Source organism: Plecotus auritus (genome assembly GCF_963455305.1).
Source record: "Plecotus auritus genome assembly, chromosome: 9".
Classification (NCBI taxonomy): domain Eukaryota; kingdom Metazoa; phylum Chordata; class Mammalia; order Chiroptera; family Vespertilionidae; genus Plecotus; species Plecotus auritus.
The window spans coordinates 112,040,850-112,058,911 of record NC_137783.1 but is presented as its reverse complement, the minus strand read 5'-3'; the positions used below and the strand labels follow the sequence as shown (position 1 = coordinate 112,058,911).

The 18,062-nt window shown below is 46.4% G+C and overlaps 1 protein-coding gene and 1 pseudogene across 6 annotated transcripts in view; both read right to left on the bottom strand.

Moving 5' to 3' along the window:
- Positions 1–233: 233 nt before the first annotated feature.
- Positions 234–11,746, bottom strand: LOC308233643 (short transient receptor potential channel 2 homolog; annotated as a pseudogene). The gene is made up of 8 exons: positions 11,659–11,746; positions 11,470–11,479; positions 10,983–11,180; positions 9,760–9,951; positions 8,530–8,657; positions 8,342–8,420; positions 1,578–1,694; positions 234–649 (listed from the first exon to the last, which is right to left on the bottom strand). The product of its transcript is annotated as a short transient receptor potential channel 2 homolog (transcript).
- XNDC1N (XRCC1 N-terminal domain containing 1, N-terminal like) overlaps positions 10,544–18,062 on the bottom strand; it is a 29,484-nt gene continuing 21,965 nt past the window's right edge. For 3 of the 5 annotated variants that reach the window (XM_080642004.1, XM_080642006.1, XM_080642005.1), the window contains exons 7-9: positions 13,936–14,008; positions 12,965–13,092; positions 10,863–12,180 (exon numbers count right to left, since the gene is read on the bottom strand). In XM_080642004.1, coding sequence (XP_080498130.1) covers positions 11,948–12,180; positions 12,965–13,092; positions 13,936–14,008 — 434 coding nt within the window. In that variant the 3' untranslated portion in view covers positions 10,863–11,947. Of the gene's footprint in view, positions 12,181–12,964; positions 13,093–13,935; positions 14,009–18,062 lie in introns of all 5 variants that reach the window. The other 2 variants (XM_080642003.1, XM_080642002.1) reach the window with 1 other exon arrangement.

The following is an 18,062-nucleotide window of genomic DNA, read 5'->3' as shown; positions in this document are numbered from 1 at the left end:
TAAAGAGCTGAAGGAACTCAAGGTAGGATCCTAAGCCCAAGATACTTGAGGCCCCAGAGCAAGCCATTTCTCTCTGCCCTGCTCCCACAAGGGTCTGTTTTGGGGGAGGGAAGGGGTCATAAAACATGAAGAGACAGTGATTCTCACACACTCTGGAGGTATCTGACATCCTGAACAGAGACCTTATCGAGGTGAGGAAAGCAGTGCAGGCTCCTACAAGATGACCCCTACCCTCAGCATGTAGCTGCCCTAGTCAGGCACAGAAGGAGCCCTCCCACTGCAGCAAGAACCCTCCTGGGCAGGTCCCCACCCCCCTCTGACTCTTGTTGCTTATGCACCAGCACATGAGCTGAGGAGGAGAGACCAGACTTGCCAGGTGCTGGAGACCCACCTCCTCCAGCATCTTGAAGCCCAGTTTCTGAAGATACCTGGGTCCCCGCAATCACTGTCAGCTCTGGGGTCTCAGGGATGGGAGGCCCCAGGTTTTGGAAGCTGTTGCACACTCGGGTGATAGGTATAGCAGCTGAGGATGCTGGCACCCTCAGGGGCCCCGGGTGATCCTTCCTCTGCCAGAGTCCACTGCATACCAGCTACCTCACTTTGCAGTCAAAAGACAGTCTCGGTCAGCCTGTCAGTCTGTGGCCCAGGTCTGTGGGAAGGTGAGGCAGGGGGAGTATTGATGGGAGGTTCCTCAGAAGATGAACCTGCCTTGTACCACTTCTACCCTCCACAGAAGCCCAGGGGACATCATGCTTGGAGGTCCTGGGGGAGAAATGAGATTGATGTTTCTATTCCTCTCTCCCTCTCTCTTTCTCTCTGAGGGGGTCTAGTAGGTAGGTGGAGTCTGGGGCAGTTAAATATGAGCGGGGCTAGATGGTGGTGAGTTTAGAAGATACAAAGAAGGAAAGTCTGTGGGCCAGGGACGCAATCAAGAGCCCTAAGGATGGGCAAGTGTTTAACAGGTAGAGATTTGTGCATCTGCCCTGTCAGCTCTCTTCCCCATCTGCAGCTGTCCACTCGTAGCCATCCTCAGGGTCCAGTTCAAATTCCACCTCCTCTTTCTCAACTTCTTGTATGCTGCCCCTCTTCCTTGCCCAAGCCTCTCAAATGGTAGGCTCTTTCTCTCCTTTGGGTCCCACTGCAGTTTGTGTCTCTTTTACTGAAGCACCTTCTGCCTAATAAGACGGTTTATAATCCTCACCAGACTGAAAGCTTCCTATGTGTCCCTGCTCTACAGTCCCCTCCCTCCAAGACAGGGCCTGGGGCAAAGGGGGCATGGCTATGAATGTTGGTTGAATGAATGAATAAGTGAATGACTAATGAACTAAGTATATGAGTAAAACAACTAAGGGAGTAGATGAGAATAAGTGAACACATAAATGAAATGAAAAGAATAAATAAATGGTTCAGAGGGTAATTGAGTGCAAGGGGCCACACTGTGCAGGCTGAGGCTTCTAAGTGCAGGTAGAATGGGGCTACATATGACTGCAGGATGGATAAGGGGTGTGAGTCTGGGTGTGGTGCATTTATCTCAGCCAGCAAGGAACAGAAATGAGGGAGGCTCGGAGGTGAGCAACCAACCTCGAACTCCCGCCAGGCAGTCTCTGTGTAGCACTGGACCAGGGCCTTGATGACTCAAAGGTAGAAGATCCACGCTCTCCCTCCCCAGGCCCTGCCCCTGCCCCAGGGTTGGCCTGGGATGGGAAGACAGGAGGGTGAGGGAGATTCTCCCGGCCAGCTTTTCTCTAGACACTGCTTCCTTCCCCAAGCAATGAAGGATGGAGGCCAAGTCTTTTCTGTCCCTAAGGCCGCACGTCTAGACCCTGGTGCAATCCTAGAAGGTAGAAGGATGGAGGCCAGGAGTTGGGTGGTGGGGTGAGGGTTGGGAGGTGGAACAGGGAGTGGGCAGAGACACAAATGTTGAGCAGGGCAGAGTTGAGCTCTCCTGCCACCTCCCAACCTTGGTTTTCCTGAGTTGAGTTAAAACTCTGTAGGGGATTTGGGGAGGCACCTACTCATGTATAAACATAGAAATCATCATGCAAATTAGAATGATTGTTTCTGGGTCTGGTTTTAGGCCTCAGCATAGTACCAGGAGGGCAAGTAGGGCATAGGGAGGCAGAGACTTGAGCGAGAGAGAGAGCAGAGGTAGAGAGAGTAGGCAAAGTGCTGGACTCAGAGAACACAGGCTGAAATCCCAGCGCTGAGCAGCTATGTGCCTCGGGCAACTTCCTCAACTTCTTCAGGCCTGAGCATCTGAATTTGAAGTGGAGATGGTAATAATGCCTCCTTCCCAGGAGGAGGGACATAGAGTAGGGGCCCTCTAAATATTTGGGAAATAATTATTTTTATTTATCTAGTTTTATCCTCTCTGAATATTTTATAGTTTCATATTTACTTTTATGATATAAAAAAAGCAGAGCATTTTATTAATACTAGAGGCCCAGTGCACAAAATTCGTGCACTGGGCGGGGGGCCCTCAGCCTGGCCTGCGCCCTCTCACAATCCGGGACCCCTCACTCCTAACCTCCCGTCTGCTCGTTCCTTAGCGCTGCTGTGGAGGCAGGAGAGGCTCCTGCCACCGCCGCTGTGCTTGCCAGCCACGAGCCCAGCTTCTGACTGAGTGGCGCTCCAGCGTGGGAGCACACTGACCACCAAGTGGGAGGGGAAAGCTGGATGGGTCATCAGAGAGCAGGCCAGGAGGTGGGGTAGCTGGAAGAAGGGTGGGACCTCAGTGGAGGAATGGGGAGATCCCCAGCTGGCTGCTATGGGGGGACCCTGCAGGACACAGTGACTCTGCCCAACCAGGGCTGAAGACAGGCCCAAAGAGCTGAATCCGACCTCAGGTGAAGAAGCCGAGTATCACCTTCGGGTGGAAGCAGCCCTGACCTGTGGTCTGCAAATATGCATCAAGCAGCCTGGACAGGCCCAGGAAGTGCCAGGGGGATAGGGTGATACTTCCAGAATTTGGATCAGCGCTCCAGGAGGGTGGCCGAGGTGTCGGTGCCGGGGAGCCTGGAGTCAGGATGTGGTGGGAACTGGGAACCTTAGGCATTTAGTTTCTCATAAGTGTCGAGTTTTCTCCAAGCTTTTGTACATGCTGTTTCCTGTGCCTAGAACTCCCTCTCCTCCATATTGTCCCATCAACCTCCTGTTCATCCTTCAGGATTCTGTTCTGCCCTCCAGGTCTCTAGGAAGCAACCTGATTCTGAGGCTGGGGCTGGGCCCTCTCTGAGCTCTAACTGCCCCCTGTGCTTCCTTCCATCATAGGCTGTTGGGCATCCTGTACAATTACAGTTTGTTTCCTTCTGCTACTCTAGGCCAGGGGGGGCAAGCTTTTTGACTTGAGGCCACAATGGGTTCTTACACTGGACCGGAGGGCCGGGACAAAAGCACGGATGGAGTGTTTGTGTGAACTAATATAGATTCAAAGTAAACATCATTACATAAAAGGGTACGGTCTTTTTTTTTTTAATTTCAATAGTTTTATTCATTTCAAACATTTTTTTTTTAAATATATTTTATTGATTTTTTACAGAGAGGAAGGGAGAGGGATAGAGAGTTAGAAACATCGATGAGAGAGAAACATCGATCAGCTGCCTCCTGCACACGCCCTACTGGGGACGTGCCCGCAACCAAGGTACATGCCCTTGACCGGAATCGAACCTGGGACCTTTCAGTCTGCAGGCCGACGCTCTATCCACTGAGCCAAACCGGTTTCGGCCATTTCAAACATTTTAACAAGAAGAATGTAAACACTAATTATTATAATTTGAAACTTCAAAAAATGGAGGAATCATAGCACAATAACATACCTTATATTGAAGATGGCAAAGGCAAAATAAAATTGCCTAACAAAGGAAAGGTACAAAAGCCTTTCAAATTAAACTTAAATATAATAAAATAATTTAAAACTAAAACGAACAGAAAAGAACAAAATGTGTAAACAGTAAATTAAACATTTTCTTTAGTGCAACTTCCAAATTATGCCCGGGACGTAGATGTAGATGGCAATGTAGACTGGGTTGAAAGGTTTTTGGTCTTTAAAACATCAACTTCAGTGGGAACAGTGTTGTTGGTCTCCTTTTTTAGCTCATGCATCAAAGTCTGGAGTTAGTTTTGTTGTGGCTATTCTCAGGATAGATCTGAGGTGTTCGTCAGTTAAGCTGGATCTGTGAGGGGCTTTGTTGATGTTCATGATGCTAAATGTCTGCTCACAAACATAGGTTGACCCAAACAGCACCAGTATCTTCTGTGCCATCCTCCGGATGTTTGGAAAAGTGGCTTCATTAAGTGGAGCATAAAAGTCTCTTAGTTCAAGAGAGCTGAATTTCTCCTTTAGGACAAAGTCAGACTGAAGATCGATGAGTTCCAGTTGCACCTCTTCTGGTGCTGTTTCAGGGTTTTGTGACAAAGGACAGGCCACCAGTTGAAGTGACTGGTCAATTTTTTCAACATCAGAAAACCGATGACAGAATTCTGCATGCAGGTCATCCAGTGATTTGCTGTATTTCTTCACGTTTTGGATGGTCTCTTTCTGTGTGGCTAGTGTGGCAAAATGAGTGAAGACTTTGTCTGAAATTTGTCTGGAAAAGAAAATCAGCTTCGATTTAAAGGCTTTCACATTAGTGTACATGTCATGTACATACTGATCTTTTCCCTGTAGCTTCACATTTAGCTCATTCAAATGTGAAAATATATCTACAGCAAATGCAAAGTCACACAGCCAATTCTTGTCACTCAGCTCAGTAAATTCGTCAGACTTCCCCTTTAATTTAAAAAATGCAACAATCTCTTCTTTGAGCTCCCACACTCGTTGGAAAACTTTGCCCAAACTCAACCAGTGGACACGAGAGTGGTAAAGTAAGTCATGGTGATCCGCATCAGTTTCCTCCAGAAACTTAATAAACTGACGGTGCTGAAGTCCCTTTGCTCGAATGAAATTAACAAGCTTTACGACTGGATTAACAACATGATTAAGTTGTAATATAGACTTGCACAATGATTCCTAGTGAATAATACAGTGAAGAAAAGTAACATCTTGGTTAGGGTTCTCCTCTTTCACTTTATCCTGAATTCTTTTTAGCAGTCCAACATTTTTTCCAGTTAAATTTGGAGATCCATCTGTCGTGACATTAGCAAGTTTACTCCATGGTAGCTTCATTTTCTCGATGACAGTAGACACCGGTTATACAAGTCCTCTCCCCGTGTTTTTCCTTTCAGTGGCTCCATGGCTAAAAACTCCTCCGTAATTTCAAAATTGTCACTAATCCCTCGGATAAAAATTAAGAGCCGAGCAGTGTTCTTTACGTCATTACTTTCATCCAATGCTAGTGAATAAAACTTAACTCTGTCTTACTATTTAACTTGCTGGCCAAGTCTTCATCAATCAGTTCCACTCGATGAGTCACTGTCCTGCGCGATAAGCTGAGTTTTTCAAACTTGCCTTTGCTCTCTGGACACAAGAGACCTGCTGTCTCTATCATACATTCTTTCAAAAACTCACCTTCAGAGAGAGGTTTGCTAGCTTTTGCTAATTTGAATGATAGCATAAAACTTGCTTTGGTAGTTGTCTCTTGAATTGCAGTTTGTCTGTGAAAGACATTTTGCTGAACCTATAATTTAGCCATCAACCTCTGCAGTAGCCTCCCATTCTTGAGGTGACTGCTTGCTAGCATAGTTGCCATGCTTTGTGGCAAAGTGACGGCTGAGATTGTACTCTTTGAAGACTGCAAGTGTTTCCTGGCATATCAGACATACCGGCATTGATTGGACTTCGGTGAAAAAATATTTTGTTGTCCACTCCCTCTTAAACACTCGGCATTCACTGTCCACTTTCCTTTTCTTTGGTCCACTCATGTTTAATATTGGGCTAAAACCAACAGTACCGTTCTCTTATTAAATTCTTTACTAAAATAAGACAGTAAAGTATAAAAACAAGTGATTAAATTTGCTCTACAATAACATTTTTGGTCTACTAAAAATATATATATATAACTAAATCATCTGAAAAAGTTCAGACATGGGACAGAGGCACACCCTGACCATAGAGAACAACCCCTTTCCTCCATAGGAAACCTGTGTATCTTTCACACAGGCCCTTTGTTTATGGTAACACACATAGCTGCACATTGCTGTGTCTTCCAGACACACTTGTATGGGAGGTGCTAGGGCAGTGCAAAACATGGGTAACCAGTAGTTACCACCAGCACTTCCGTTACTGGCAAAAAACAGCCGCAGTGCACATAGTGTGAAAGAGCCCATTATCAATGTCAGATTGCATCCACTGGACTATAAAAACAACCAAGTGCCACTTTTAAATGCCCATTACAACAGTTTTTCTTATTAAAAGCTGGAAATGGCAGGATATTTATATATATACCCCTACTGTGTCAGCCTGGCAGAGCATTACAAAGGAGAAAACCCAGCATCTGGTGATGTCCATAAGTACAAGACTTCAGGCTGTCATTACCAGGAAAGGGTTTCATCCAAGTATTAGATATGAACATTTGATTTTTAGTTTTTCATTTGTCCAATTACTTCTGAAACCCTGAAATTAAGTGATTTTGTAATAAAATCTTTAGTTCATCACATTTCTATACAATCTTTTTGTTCAACCCACTGAATTAGGGTTCGTTCACACTAGCCGTGCTGCCGTTGCAGTGTGGTGCAGTACTGCAATGCAGCGCAGCTAGGGTTAATGCAGGGTACACAGGTTTCCATCATGTTTGCGTTGATGCTAATGTGCAGTGGTGCATGTTAACACAAATGCCCTGTAGCACGCATTTTTACAGGCGCAAGGGGGAGAAGCAAACGCAGCGCAAAATGCATTTGTTTTGCCGCTAACACATGCGGTTAGTGGCCACGGTAGCGTTACTGATACCGCATCCGTATCAGCAAAAAAATGCAGCCGCAGCATGGCTAGTGTGACATGTCCTCTGTGTGTCTTTTTCCCTGCTGCACGCGTCCGCAGTGGGAAAAAAAACTGCAGTGGATACAAGCCCTAAAAGCTGAAAGTCTTTGTTGTTTTATTAACAAGTCATTGTGATGTACAGAATGTGGGAACAGGAAAAAATTGTGTTTGAGTAGAGCTCTTAATCTTACCTCAGAAAGGCTCTGATACTGTGCTCTCCAGGGGCGTGTCTCCCTACATCACCACGATAACATGTCTACGCATTCCCAGGGTGATGTCAGGAGCGGGCATTACAAGGAGCCTCTGGAAGATTGAGAGGTTGTTCCTTCTACTGAATGGGCGGATATAAATCCGCCCACTCAGAAGAAGGAGCTGCGGCCGTGTTTCCTGACGTTGCCATGTTAACACTGCTGCTGGTGAAGGAGTGGAGGGGAGAGCAAGAGAACCCTCTGCTCTTTCAGCTCCGCGGCCGGATAGAACAGCCGAACGGGATGGATCCGGCCCGCGGGCCGTAGTTTGCCCACGGCTGGTCTAGACTGTCGGCACCAGTATGCATACATTTGTTTCCAGTACAGGTGCTTAGTAAATGTTTGTTGAACAAACTATTGATCAACCAGTTAAGGGAAGGCCTTCCTCACCTGGGGATCCAGGGACCTCAGAGCTCCAGAGTTGGCCTGTTACCCTGTAGTGCTGGCCTGGAGTCCCTTGCTTAAGAGAGATCCACAGGTAACACGTTTTAAGGGGAGTAGCTAGACCTGGCAGTAATACCGGTCTAAATTAGGAAGGGGCTCCTCTGGCATATGGGGCAGCTCAGTTGGTTGGGATGTTGTCCGGATACGCCAAGGTTCCAGGTTCAATTCCCGGTTAGGGCACATATAAGAATCAACCAATGAATGCATGAATAAATGGAATAACAAGCCTCTCTCTCTCTTTCTCTAAAAGAAAGCAATTAATAAAAATAAATATATTAGGTAGGGACTCCCATGCCAAGCCAAACTGAGTTGGAGAGCAGATAAGAGAGGTGTGTGAGCCCCTTGGAGGTCTGGCCTCCTCTCTTAGGCTCTGTCAGCCTTCTAATTCCCAGTTTGTGGGGCATTTTCCCCTCAGCTTCTTAACATGTTTTTGTTTTTGTTTTTTGGCCCAGTTTACGGCAAAAAGATTTGTCTGGAGCTCATAGGGTGCTGGTGGCTTGGGATGGGAGGGGTATGGACTTCTGTTTAAGCTGGATGATAGGGTTGGAAATTTAAGAAATGGCCAGAGCCAGGAAAAGGGAAAGACATGCCATGTGTGAGAGCAGGAATTAGGAACAGGCTTTCCGGGAACACACCTGCAAAGACAGACAAGCCAGGCTGTGCAGACAAATGGATGGAAGAGACAGTACAGGTGAAGTCAGGTCTGATGTGGAGGACTCACCGATGAGGTACTCACAAAGGTGGGGGTTGCGGGATACTGTGGCTTCTTGGATTTGCAGCAGGAGCAGCAACAGCAAATAAACCAGAAAATTCTCCTAATTTAGGTGGCAGGGAGAGGTTATTCAGAAGACAGGGTTTAGGGAAGTGGGGGCAGGAGGTGGGGTGATGGTGCTGGGGTTGGAAGTGAGAGCTCTGAGGTCATTCCTGAGAAGGTAGAAAACGGCCTTGGGGGAGGGCAGGATGTTGAAGGGCACAGGCAGGGTCAGGTCCTCTTGGAAGCAGAACAGGTAGAGCTCGGAGCGAGCAAACTTCCATTCCACATCAGCATCATCCTGTGGCCCAGGAGGTAGGGGCTCTGTAAGGACCACTTTGATACCCAGTCTTCCTGCCCACTGAGTCTGCCTCATTTCCCCCATCCTCACATCTCTTCTCTTCTGCTCAAGGTGCCAACCACTTTCTTTTCTCCATTAAAAAAAAAATAGTGTGATTGAGTCCTGGCCACTTTGCTCAGTGGTTGGAGCATCAGCCCATGGATCAGGGGGTCTTGGGTTTAGTTCCCAGTCAAGGGCATATGCCTCAGTTGCAGGTTTGATCCCGACTGATGTGTCTCTCTCACATTGATGTTTCTCAAACTCTCTCCCTCTTCCTCCCCATCCTCCTTCCCTTCCCTCCACTCTCTCTGAAAAATCAGTGGAAAAAATACCCTCTGGTGAGGATTTAAAAAAAATTGTTATTGATTTTCAGAGAAAAAGGGAGAGGGAGAAAGAGAAAAAAAAAACCCTCTAGTGAGGATTAAAAAAATAATGTTATTGATTTTTAGAGAGAGAGGAAGAGAGAGGTAGAGAGAGAAACATCTATGAGAGTGGAACATAGATCAGCTGCCTCCTGACAGCCTCTATAGGGGATCGAGCCTGCAACCCGGGCATGTGCCCTCACCAGGAATGGCAACCGTTTGGTTCATGGGATGATCTCCAACCAACCGAGCCACACCAGCCAGGGCATCTTCTCCCATTTTTATCTCCATTCTGGTCCATCACCCCCATTTCCCCTGCCTGTGTCCCGCTCTCCTCCTTCCTCCCCATTATTTTTATTCTTCTGACATTCAATTCCCGCCCAGGCATTTTTCCAGCCACTAACCCTAACCTACTCACTTCCTTCCCTTTCCCTTTTCATGTTCCCATCTACTTTTCTGAAATGCACCTTTCCTCCCAACCATAGAGTGGAAAGAGCACTAGTCTTGTCACCTAACAGCATTACTAGGACCCTCATTTTACAGATGAGGAAAATGAGGCCGAGAGGAAAACTTGTCTCCAGTCACAAAACAAGACAATCGTGGAGGCAGACAGGAACCCAAGTGTCTCCACTGCTTGTATCCTATTCCCCTCTACCCCTTTCTCCCTTCTCCCTGGCCGAGGCTGGCCTCAGTTCACGTCCCTCAATCTCCTGGAAGGAGTGGGTGATCATGGCAATGAGCATGTTGAGCAGCACAATGACCATGACGATAGTAAAGATGCCATAGAGAGCCCAGCCCACAAATTCAGGCACCAAAACTGAGGCATGTCCACCACACTGTGCTCCTCCATGCCAAACATGGTCCGGAACAGACACTGGAATGTCCCGTTGAAACTGGCATGTTGAGCCAAAACCGGTTTGGCTCAGTGGATAGAGCGTCGGCCTGTGGACTGAAGGGTCCCGGGTTCGATTCCGGTCAAGGGCACGTACCTTGGTTGCGGGCACATCCCCAGTGGGAGGTGTGCAGGAGGCAGCTGATCGATGTTTCTCTCTCATCAATGTTTCTAGCTCTCTATCCCTCTCCCTTCCTCTCTGTAAAATATCAATAAAATATATTAAAAAAAAAAGAAACTGGCATGTTGGGACGAAGGGTAGGATGTGAGGGGTGGGAGATGAGCCTGAGTGCCACCCAGACACTCTCCTTCTCCCGCTTTCGGACCCAACCAAAGGCGTTCTGCTTCCACGAAGCCCTGGAACACCCTGGCTCATACAGACACTTGCCATTTCTGAGCTCCAGCTTCACTCTCAATCAATATTAACTGAGCACATAGCAGTGCCATAGATGCTAAGGGTACAGCCATGAACAAGACAAACATGGTCCCTGTTTTCCAGAATCTTATGTTCTAGGGTGGGAATAGGGTGTGAGATGGACACTAATTATAGCACCATTTAAAAAAGATCTCTTTCATTATTTATTTATTTTGTTAATCCTCACCCTAGGATATTTTCCTATTGACTTTTAGAGAGAGTGGAAGGGAGGGGGAGGGACAGAGAAACATTGATTGTTTGCCTACTGCACGTGCCGGACCAGGGCCAGGGATTGAGCCTGCAACTAAGGTATGTGCCCTTGACCAGAATTGCACTCGGGACCCTTCAGTCTGGGGGCCGACGCTCTCTCCACTGAGCCAAACTGGCTAGGGCTATAGCAACATTTTTTAATTGTGGCAAGTGCTATGAAGAAGCAGCACGAGATGTTATGACTTAGTCTGGGAGTTGAGGAGAGGTTTTTTGAAAAGCATTCAAGCTAAGCGCTGAAGGATCCCTGGGAATCAACCAGGTGGAAGGGAAGATGTGAAGAATGAGTATACAGCTCTATAGTTCCATTGGCCTGGGCAAGTCTCGCTCCATGGTTGGAACTCCCTTACAGGAGTTGACTCAGGTGGCTAGAGCACACAGTGCAGGAAGCTGACAACTCCTGTTCTGTCTGCTCCCCTGACTGTCCAGCTGCCTCTTTCCTGTTGATTCGAAACGCGGCCCCAGGCCCTCCCTCTGCCAGGACCAGCTGCTGGCCCTCAGCCCTGTAACTTGGAGACCAGGATAACTGATGATAGTACTCCTTTCTTCTGGGAAAGGAGTGAGAGGACATAGTTGCTCAAAAAAGGTGGGAATAGAATTTAAAGTCATAGCTGGAGGGGACCTTAGAGACCCTCTGGTCCAACTGCCTCATTGTACAGGTGGGGACAAGGGTTTGCCCAAGGTTCCATAGCCAAGCCCAGAACCCTTCCTCAGACATTAACCCATCTGAATCCTATGATAGCTCTGTGAGCAGGACAGGAGTTTATCTCTGTTACGGGGGTTAATTCCGGGCCCAAGGTAAAGAACTTGCTTAAAGTCACACAGCAACATGATTACCTAATTACATCTAGAAAGAGAGCCCACAAAACATACAGAGTTAAGTTCATGGGATCCTGGAGGTTGGTCTCATGCTCAAAAATCACCTTCCCAATACACCACAGGATCTTATTTATTAGGCAGTAATTATTTTCACAGGGCCTCAGTTTTCCTTTCAGGAAAATGGGCACAAGGATGCACGCCACTCACTAGGGGAAGATATCTGGACTGTATCCCAAAGCCCAGAAGTTCCAAAGGGGAAAAGGATGAATCCATCCTTGGGAAAATAAGGTGCCATGGTGACAGAAGCCTTGACAACTGGGAGCGGGGGCAGGCTGGGCTCAGAGGTGCCATTAGGCAGAGTCCTGAGGGAATGAGTGGAGGGGAGCAGAGAGAGTGCTTGGTCTTGGTCTCATCAGCCCTTCTCAGTTGTCAAGAGATTCACTCCCCAGTTTTAGTCACAGGGGACAAGGAGGCCAAAACCACAGGACCTCATGGCTCATGCCTGAGGGAACTCCCCACACATGCTGGCATGTTCCTCTACTTCTCCTGCTGAGAAATGCAGCTGGCAGATAGGGCACTGGATCCAGGACACAGGTGATGAGCTCTCTGAGGACACCCACAGCACAGATGGCGATGAAGGTGGTGATGAGGAGGGAGAGGCTAGGTGAGGAGCGGAGGTCTCTCCACAAGTGGCAGCGTGCTGGGGAAGAATCTCAACGCTGAAGGAGCCTAAGGGGGAGGGAGAGAGGTAAGCCAAATTGGGGCTGCTCCTAGCACACCCCAAGCAGCCTGTCAAAATGCAGCTGTTTTTGTAGGAACTGAATATTTTACATGGAGACACTATCCGGTCATGAATCCACCTAACATTCATCAAGTGTCTACTACGTGCCTGACATTGCGCTAGGAGCCAAGGCATTTAAACCCAGGCCCGTCCCTATGGACTGCAGTTAGAGGTAAAGCTAAGCTATGAACACAAGTAGCTATGATACAAAGAAGGCGAGAAGTGCTAAGCCCAAGGGGATGGGAGAATGCTGCAGGAGCTCAGTTGGAAGAGATGATCAGAGAAGATTACAGAAGCCTTGGCAAATAAGTAACATTTGAACAGAGACTCAGAGAGTAAGTAGACTTTGGACACAGAGGAAAAAGGTATGAAGGATATTCTATGCCTCTCTGATAGTGTTTTATTTTTATTTTTTTGGCTTTATTTTTAAAGACATCTTTAAGTTTTCTGTTGGCTCCTAATGAGCAGAAACAATTAGAATGAGAAAAAAATCTGATCGTGTTTTATATTGTTTTGTTCCACGTTTCTCCTTGAGGACATGGCCCCTGTCCCTTCTGCAGCTTGGCCAACACAACGTGAGCAGGTGCCCAATAAAGACTTGCATGTAACTGCACAGCAGACAGAGGCTAGGAGTCCAAGTTCAAATGTTTCCTGGCAGCATTCCCAGGTCCATTCCGCCCTCAGGGGATGCCTCGCAGTCCCACAACAACCGCCTGTGCCCAAGCAGCTTACCTGCACAAATGGGGCACTCTCCACTCTCCTGGACACTGCTAGTTTGGGCCTGCAGTTGGTGGGGTTCTCTCCGCCCTGCCTTTGCTCTCCCCCTCCTGTTTGGCTGAGAGTTTGAGTTGGATAAAGGTCTGTGAGGAAGAATAGTTAAAGACCAGCTATTAGCAAAAAGCCATAAGGGCTGAAGGAACCTTACCTTAAATTAGGGTGAAAAAAAGGTAGACTAGTTGGCGTGGAGCCAGAAGCCCTGAGTTGGAGTCCTGGCTTTCCCACTTGATGAATCAGATTTTAGGGAAGTCATTTAACCTTTTAACATCTGAGAATAGAGCTTCTATTACTGCCTTTAGGTTTATTATTTTTATGCATATCCCGTAAAATTCATTCTTTTAAAGTACACTATTTGATGGTCTTAGGATATTCACAAAGATGTGTAAACACCACAACTATAGAAGTTCACATTTTTATGACTCCCAAAAGGAACTCTGAACCCATTAGTAGCCACTCCCCACTTTTACCAGTATATCCCCACAGACTGTATATATATATATCTTCTCTGGAGAAAAATCTATTCAGATCCTTTGTCTATTTAAAATATTTTTTAAATTAGGTTCTTTTATTGTTCCTTATATATTCTAGATAAAAGTCCTTTTTCAAATGTATGATTTGGAAATATTTTCTCACATATTCTATGGGTTATCTTTTTATTTTTTTGAGTGTCTACTGAAGCAGAAAAAGATGTAAATTTTAATGAAGTCCAACAAGTACAGTGTACTCAGCTTCAAAATCTGGTTCACTACAGAGCTATCTCCTTGCCCAGCTCTAAGCCTGACAACATGTGGACAAGGACACCTTTTCTCTGCTACCCTCTAGGTCCAGACTACGAGACCAACTGAAACACAAGTGGGAAAGAAGGACAGGTGAAGGGCCGAAAGGTTTGGGGAGGTGATATGGGTCTTTCAGGTTGACCTACTTACCTGCGGGCTTGCACTTTCCGTCTCTTTGTCTTGCCCTCATCACTCTCTGAGTTTTGCTCCGCAGGTCTGGACTCTGTGTGAGAAATGCTCATTCGGTCTATAGGTCTAGCTCATTAACAAAAGGGCCTTCAGCCCTGGCCAGCACAGCTCAGTAGTTAGAACATCGGCCTGCACACCAGAGGGTCTCGGGTTCAATTCCTGGTCAAGGGGTCAAGGGCACGTACCTGGGTTGCAGGTCTGATGTGTGGGAGGCAACCAATCCATGTCTCTGTCACATCAACGTTTCTCTCTTTCTCTCTCTACCCCTCTTCCTTCTCCTCCATTCTCTCTAGAATCAATGAAAAAACAAAAATCCTCACTCCTCCAGTGAGGATAAAAAAAATACAGAAAAAAGCAAAAACAAAAGGGCCTTCATATATGATGTTCCTTCTTTTTTATTTATTTTTTATTTTTTTTATTTTTTTAAATAAATCTTTATTCAGATTATTACAATTATTTCTCCTTTTTCCCCCCATAGCTCCCCTCCTCCCATTTCCCACCCCACCTTCTGCCCTTACCTCCCCCCCACTGTCCTCATCCATAGGTGTATGATTTTTGTCCATTCTCTTCATGAACCCCTTATACCCCTTTCCCCCTGAGAATTATCAGTCCACTCCCTTTCTATGCCCCTGATTCTATTATATTCACCAGATTATTCTGTTCCTCAGGTTTTTAATTCACTTGATTTTTAGGTTCACTTGTTGATAGATATGTATTTGTTGTTCATAATTTTTCTCTTTACTTTTTTCTTCTTCCTCTTCTTTAAGAATACCTTTCAGCATTTCATATAATACTGGTTTGGTGGTGATGAACTCCTTCAGCTTTTTCTTATCTGTGAAGCTCTTTATCTGCCCTTCAATTCTGAATGATAGCTTTGCTGGGTAGAGTAATCTTGGTTGTAGGTTCTTGATATTCATCACATTGAAAATTTCTTGCCACTCCCGTCTGGCCTGCATAGTTTCTGTTGAGAAGTCAGCTGACAGTCGTATGGGTGCTCCCTTGTAGGTAATTAACTGTTTTTCTCTTGCTGCTTTTAATATTCTCTCTTTGTCTTTTGCTCTTGGCATTTTAATTATGATGTGTCTTGGTGTGGTCCTCTTTGGATTCCTTTTGTTTGGGGTTCTGTGCGCTTCCTGGACTTGTAAGTCTATTTCTTTCACCAGGTGGGGGAAGTTTTCGGTCATTATTTCTTCAAATAGGTTTTCAGTATCTTGCTCTCTCTCTTCTTCTGGCACCCCCATAATTCTGATGTTGGTACGCTTGAAGTTTTCCCAGAGTCTTCTTACACTATCTTCAACTTTTTGGATTTTTTTTTTGCTTTTTGCTTTTTCGGTTGAGTGTTTTTTGCTTCTTTGTATTTCAATTCTTTGACTTGATTCTTGTGTTCCTCTATTCTGTTTCTGGGTCTCTGTATAATATTTTTTATTTCAGTCAGTGTATGTTTAATTTCTAGTTGGTCCTTTTTCATATCTTCGAGGGTCTCGTTATATTTATCGGCCTTTTCTAGGATATTCTTAAAAAGTCTTATAACCGTGGTTTTGAATTCTATATCCAGTCGTTTGTTTTCCTCCATTTCTTTCGTTTGTGATCTGATTCTTTGACCCCGCATTTTCACTGGTTCCCTGAGTTGGTAAGGTAGATATTTGTGCTAGGTTTCCAATATGGCCCAGTGGGTCTGCTTCCCCAGTTAACCTGAGGTGGACACTCTTGGTGCACCCCTTTGTGGACTGTGTGTACAGCCTTGTTGTAATTAAGTCTTTATTGTTGTTGGTATCACTGGGAAGAATTGACCTCCGGGCCAGTTGGCTGTAAGGATCAGCTGTGTCTATGCTGGGAGAAGTTCGGTGCTGGAGACAGCCTTATAGGATTAGACTTGCCAAATTGCAATAGCCTCTGTGCTCAGCTTGGATGGGGTGGAGTCTCAGTTTTGGCTTCCTGTCAGCTTTGCCCTTGCGCGCATGTGCACTTTCAGTCCTCCGCCTTCCCCGGCTCCTGAGTCTCCGCCCGAGAGTCCAGACTCCCCCCACAAGAGCGTGGGTCCCCAGGGGCTCGCCTGGAACTGGGGTTCACTGCAGTCAGAACTGGGGCTCAGTGCAGTCAGGATCCTCTGACTCCCTTCCACTAGGGAAAGACTGTGGCAACCTCCGCAGCCTTTGTGCGCACTGGCCCGCGTGCGCCTTCAGACTTCTGCCTTTCCCAGCTCGAGTCTCTGCCCGAGAGTCCAGACTCCCCCTGTAAGAGCGTGGGTCCCCAGGGGTTCGCCCGGAACTGGGGTTCAGTGCAGTCAGAACTGGGGTTCAGTGCGGTCGGAGGCTTCCTTCCCCCTTCCGCCAGAGAAAGTCAGCCAGGCTCTCAGCCGCCCTTCCTCTCTGCGCGCACAAAGCCCCTTTGCCGTACCTCCAATTCTCTGTGAGCCTTTCTCTTTCCTTCTAGTTGTAGAATTTTCACTCAGCCAGCTTTCCTGTGGTTCTGGATGGTGTCTGTTCTGTCTTTTAGTTGTAGTTTTGAAATTGTTGTGCGAGGCAGCAGTTTAGGTGTTTACCTATGCCGCCATCTTGGTTTCTCGATGTTCCTTCTTTTTTAATAAAAATATATTTCTTTATTGATTTAAGAGAGGAAGGGAGAGGGAGGAAGAGATAGAAACATCAATGGTGACACTTCTGCACGGCCCCCACTGGGGATCAAGCTTGCAACCCGAGCATGTGCCCTTGGCCAGAATCGAACCCGGTACCTTTCAGTCCACAGGCTGACGCTCTGTCCACTGAGCCAAACCGGCTAGAGCTATTCCTTCTTTTAAAAATATTCTATCCTCTTTTCCTGGTTAATTTTCACTTTTTAAGTCTTAGAGGAAATGCTAATTCCTGTGAGGAAGTTTCCCTGGGTTCTCTAATCTAAATCTGGTCATCTGCCCTAACCGGTTTGGCTCAGTGGATAGAGCGTTGGTCTGTGGACTCAAGGGTCCCAGGTTCGATTCCGGTCAAGGGCATGTACCTTGGTTGCGGCACATACCCCGTAGGGAGTGTGCAGGAGGCAGCTGATCGATGTTTCTCTTTCACCGATGTTTCTAACTCTCTATCCCTCTCCCTTCCTCTCTGTAAAAAATCAATAAAAATATTAAAAATAAATAAATAAATAAATCTGGTCATCATATCCTGCTTTGGCTTTGAAGCACTTATCACAGTTTTAAGCTTTAGATTTCCTGTGTGACACTGACAGTGCCTCTCCTTTAGGGCAGGAGCACTGCTGTTTTATTTGCTGTGATACCCCTGGTACCTAGCACAGAGCCTTGCACAGAGATGTTCAATAAATGTGTCAAGTGAGTAATAATAACAAAACCCAGCAACAGCCATCTGTCTGGTTACTCAACACTTATGAAATACTGTGTATGGTGTTTAATACGTTTCAAAGTGCTTTCCTGGCTCCAGTGCCCAGCCTGTAGGGTACCTAAAAGAGTTTAGTTTCCTTCCATTCCCTATCTCTTAAAATAATAAAACACATCCTTCTTAATGTGGCAGGCAGTTTCTGAAGTGACTGCCGTTGATCCCTGCCTCCTGGTATTCATGCCTCCCCTAGAGTGTGGGCAGGACCTAGTAACTCGTTTGTAGTGAACAGAATTTGGCAAAAGCGATGGGATGTCACTTCTGTGATTAGGTTACAAGACTGGCCGCTTTCTTGCTCGCACTCTTTCTGTTCCCTCTGGTGAAGCAAGCAGCCATACTGTGAGATGCTCTGTGGAGGCTCTCGTGGCAGAGGAACTGAGGGAGCCTCAGCCCACCAGCCATGAGGAAATGTGAGTGAGCTAGGGGCAGATCTCTGCCAGGTGAGCCTTAAGATGACTGCAGCCTTGTGACACACCCAGAGCCAGGGACCCGGTTAAGCCACACCTGGAATCCTAACCACCAGAAACTAAATATTGTGTTAAATTTTGGGGATAATTTGTTATGCAACAACAGATAACCAATGTACCCTATTTCTGCAATGAAATTATATACTGATTATTTCACTAATTTGTTCAGTTCCTTGGAATGATAAACAAGTTCCTTAAAATGTTTTTCCCCAGTGAAGCAATGAGTGAAATCGAGGTTTTC